This window comes from Pseudoliparis swirei, chromosome 15 (genome assembly GCF_029220125.1).
Source record: "Pseudoliparis swirei isolate HS2019 ecotype Mariana Trench chromosome 15, NWPU_hadal_v1, whole genome shotgun sequence".
In the NCBI taxonomy this organism is placed as follows: domain Eukaryota; kingdom Metazoa; phylum Chordata; class Actinopteri; order Perciformes; family Liparidae; genus Pseudoliparis; species Pseudoliparis swirei.
In genome coordinates, this window is record NC_079402.1 from 750,389 (window position 1) to 755,294 (window position 4,906).

Sequence of the window (4,906 nt, forward strand, 5' to 3'; positions counted from 1 at the left end):
GTTGAGTTTAACAGGGAGGTGTAGCTCCTCCCTCCAGGTGTACCTCACATGGTAGCTCCTCCCACCAGGTGGTACCTCACCTGGTAGCTCCTCCCATCAGTGTGTGAATGTGCCTTGATTGGTCCATTTAGCATTTAGAGGATTCTTACTGATTGACTGAAAGTGACGGTATTGTGGATTGAAATAGTTTCTGGTTTCCTTGGAAGTTGCCGTTGAAGTAGAGAAAGTGTTGTTATCATTCTAAAATGTCCATCATGGACTGTAAGCACAGCGTTTCCCTCCGTGTAGAAATAGAGACGTTCGTCCGCACTCGAGTGAGGCCGGATCACAACATGTCAGAGATGGCTGCCGCCCAGGAGAAGCAGACGCTGCAGCCTCAACAGGAGGAGGAGGAGAAGCAGCCAATCAGAGGGCAGGGAGTCCTCCCAGCCGTCATCACCAGCCTGCTGCTCATCCCGCTGATGCTCGTCGTCTGCATCGGAGTCTTCATCTGCTGGAGGAAGAACAGTATGTATGACCCACAGCTTCTGAACACGTGAGGAGAAGCCCTCAGCTTCATCCTGCTGATTGTTTGTGTGCAGACGCATGTGAGCTGAAGGCTGAGCCCAGTTCTGTGGGAGGGATCCTGGGAAGAATAAGAGGTTTGTCCTTTAACATCAATATCATAACTTTATCCAATGAACCCCACTCCATGTATCCAGACCCAACTCCATGTGTCCATTCCCAACTCCATGTGTCCCATTACCAACTCCATGTGTCTATACCCAACTCCATGTGTCCAGACCCAACTCCATGTGTCCAGACCCAACTCCATGTGTCCAGACCCAACTCCATGTGTCCAGACCCAACTCCATGTGTCCAGACCCAACTCCATGTGTCCAGACCCAACTCCATGTGTCCAGACCCAACTCCATGTGTCTATACCCAACTCCATGTGTCTATACCCAACTCCATGTGTCCAGACCCAACTCCATGTGTCCAGACCCAACTCCATGTGTCTATACCCAACTCCATGTGTCTATACCCAACTCCATGTGTCCAGACCCAACTCCATGTGTCCAGACCCAACTCCATGTGTCCAGACCCAACTCCATGTGTCTATACCCAACTCCATGTGTCTATACCCAACTCCATGTGTCCAGACCCAACTCCATGTGTCCAGACCCAACTCCATGTGTCCAGACCCAACTCCATGTGTCTATACCCAACTCCATGTGTCCAGACCCAACTCCATGTGTCCAGACCCAACTCCATGTGTCCAGACCCAACTCCATGTGTCTATACCCAACTCCATGTGTCTATACCCAACTCCATGTGTCCAGACCCAACTCCATGTGTCCAGACCCAACCCATGTGTCCAGACCAACTCCATGTGTCCAGACCCAACTCCATGTGTCTATACCCAACTCCATGTGTCCAGACCCAACTCCATGTGTCCAGACCCAACTCCATGTGTCCAGACCCAACTCCATGTGTCCAGACCCAACTCCATGTGTCTATACCCAACTCCATGTGTCCAGACCCAACTCCATGTGTCCAGACCCAACTCCATGTGTCTATACCCAACTCCATGTGTCCAGACCCAACTCCATGTGTCTATACCCAACTCCATGTGTCCAGACCCAACTCCATGTGTCCAGACCCAACTCCATGTGTCCAGACCCAACTCCATGTGTCTATACCCAACTCCATGTGTCCAGACCCAACTCCATGTGTCTATGCCCAACTCCATGTGTCCAGACCCAACTCCATGTGTCTATACCCAACTCCATGTGTCCAGACCCAACTCCATGTGTCTATACCCAACTCCATGTGTCCAGACCCAACTCCATGTGTCTATACCCAACTCCATGTGTCCAGACCCAACTCCATGTGTCCAGACCCAACTCCATGTGTCTATACCCAACTCCATGTGTCCAGACCCAACTCCATGTGTCCAGACCCAACTCCATGTGTCCAGACCCAACTCCATGTGTCTATACCCAACTCCATGTGTCTATACCCAACTCCATGTGTCCAGACCCAACTCCATGTGTCCAGACCCAACTCCATGTGTCCAGACCCAACTCCATGTGTCCAGACCCAACTCCATGTGTCCAGACCCAACTCCATGTGTCCAGACCCAACTCCATGTGTCCAGACCCAACTCCATGTGTCCAGACCCAACTCCATGTGTCCAGACCCAACTCCATGTGTCCAGACCCAACTCCATGTGTCTATACCCAACTCCATGTGTCTATACCCAACTCCATGTGTCCAGACCCAACTCCATGTGTCCAGACCCAACTCCATGTGTCCAGACCCAACTCCATGTGTCTATACCCAACTCCATGTGTCTATACCCAACTCCATGTGTCCAGACCCAACTCCATGTGTCCAGACCCAACTCCATGTGTCCAGACCCAACTCCATGTGTCCAGACCCAACTCCATGTGTCCAGACCCAACTCCATGTGTCCAGACCCAACTCCATGTGTCTATACCCAACTCCATGTGTCTATACCCAACTCCATGTGTCCAGACCCAACTCCATGTGTCCAGACCCAACTCCATGTGTCCAGACCCAACTCCATGTGTCCAGACCCAACTCCATGTGTCTATACCCAACTCCATGTGTCCAGACCCAACTCCATGTGTCCAGACCCAACTCCATGTGTCTATACCCAACTCCATGTGTCCAGACCCAACTCCATGTGTCTATACCCAACTCCATGTGTCTATACCCAACTCCATGTGTCCAGACCCAACTCCATGTGTCCAGACCCAACTCCATGTGTCTATACCCAACTCCATGTGTCCAGACCCAACTCCATGTGTCTATACCCAACTCCATGTGTCCAGACCCAACTCCATGTGTCCAGACCCAACTCCATGTGTCTATACCCAACTCCATGTGTCCAGACCCAACTCCATGTGTCTATACCCAACTCCATGTGTCCAGACCCAACTCCATGTGTCCAGACCCAACTCCATGTGTCCAGACCCAACTCCATGTGTCCAGACCCAACTCCATGTGTCCAGACCCAACTCCATGTGTCTATACCCAACTCCATGTGTCCAGACCCAACTCCATGTGTCTATACCCAACTCCATGTGTCCAGACCCAACTCCATGTGTCCAGACCCAACTCCATGTGTCCAGACCCAACTCCATGTGTCCAGACCCAACTCCATGTGTCTATACCCAACTCCATGTGTCCAGACCCAACTCCATGTGTCCAGACCCAGACCCAACTCCATGTGTCCAGACCCAACTCCATGTGTCCAGACCCAACTCCATGTGTCTATACCCAACTCCATGTGTCCAGACCCAACTCCATGTGTCTATACCCAACTCCATGTGTCCAGACCCAACTCCACGTGTCCAGACCCAACTCCATGTGATGATGTTCTCCTTCTCCAGGTAAAGCCGTGGGCGGTCTGAACCTGGGGAACTTCCTGGCCTCCCATAAGGGTTACAGCCGCCAGGGCTTCGACCAGCTGAGCACTGAAGGCAGCGACCAGGAGAGGAACAACAGCAGCGACTCTGAGAACGAGGAGTACTCCGCCCTGCCGGCTCCTCCTCCTGCGGCCTCCTCTTAGAGATTCATGTTCTTCATCATTGTGTAACTGTTGTGTAAGCTGCCAATCGGATTGTTTATATATTTAAAGATATGTTGTATATACAAATTATTTAGCATCATTTGGACAATGTATTGCATCCTTATTTAATATCTTGACATCCAGCCTTGTTGACACATCACATGTCAGATCGTCCCCCTCATCAAACTGGCCTTCTGGGACAGATGTTTGAGATCTGGCCTTCAGGCCAGAATCAAGAATCTCTTTTAATCTGTCGTCTGGTTGTGTGCAACAGGTGAACAAAGATCTGAGTTGTTTTTACTTTAACTTCTACCAAACTTCACCAAATGACTTTTGATATCATTCATTTGTTTGAAGACCTCCAGGGCTCGTTGTCATGGTGACGCGATGAGCAGCACAGGCGGCTTTCTACCTGTCCGCCCTGTGCACAGTGTACCAACGACTCCTGGCACAACCCACGGGTCATATTGATGGATCCACAGGCTTCATGACTCGGAGCCGGGTTATGAATGAGGTATTATTCATTGTGATGATTAAACATCTATCGTTTATTTTTACTGGACAAATGCATCTTACATCTCTTACATTCACACAGCGTCCGTTCAATAGGATCCTTCACTCAACCTTCAGTGGGCATGTTGTGCCTTTTTAGTTTTTACTTTTGTATTCTGCCTTTTCCAGCGCCATCATCCCTCAGTGAGAGCGGCGGCCTGTAGGTCCTACAGCCACCGCTCTCACGCAGAGAACAGGAAGAGAGAGAGTGTGTTAGCGTAGCGGTGAAGGTTCTGTCTCCTCAGGTTCATCACATGACCATGACCCCTCCTCACAGCGACACCTGTACCTGACCCCTCCTCACAGCGACACCTGTACCTGACCCCTCATGACCCCTCCTCACAGCGACACCTGTACCTGACCCCTCCTCACAGCGACACCTGTACCTGACCCCTCAGTGCATCACAGCACCACGTCTGTCAGACTCTTTGTATAACTGGCATGTGATAGAAAGTCATTTCCAAAGTTAAGCCATCTGATATTTATTTTGACACTGGTTTTGCTGCAAGAGGACTATTTTCAGTAACTGTTATTTGTGTAATAAAGTATCTGCAAAGCATCACGTGTTGTACTTCTAGTTTATGTAACTGTTCACCAGGAGAGGAGCTCAGTGTATCCTAAGTGTCCTTGAGGAGAGAGGAGCTCAGTGTATCCTAAGCGTCCATAAGGAGAGAGGAGAGAGGAGCTCAGTGTCTCCTAAGCGTCCTTAAGGAGAGAGGAGAGAGGAGCTCAGTGTATCCTAAGCGTCCATAAGGAGAGAGGAGAGAGGAGCTC

The 4,906-nt window shown here is 50.4% G+C and overlaps 1 protein-coding gene across 1 annotated transcript in view; it reads left to right on the forward strand.

The window, feature by feature from the left end:
* pam (peptidylglycine alpha-amidating monooxygenase) overlaps positions 1 to 4,694 on the forward strand; it is a 24,735-nt gene extending 20,041 nt beyond the window's left edge. Inside the window, exons 10-12 of the mRNA XM_056432924.1 lie at positions 289 to 507; positions 582 to 641; positions 3,402 to 4,694. Coding sequence (XP_056288899.1) covers positions 289 to 507; positions 582 to 641; positions 3,402 to 3,580 — 458 coding nt within the window. The 3' untranslated portion in view covers positions 3,581 to 4,694. The remainder of the gene's footprint in view (positions 1 to 288; positions 508 to 581; positions 642 to 3,401) is intronic.
* The last annotated feature ends 212 nt before the right edge of the window (positions 4,695 to 4,906 follow it).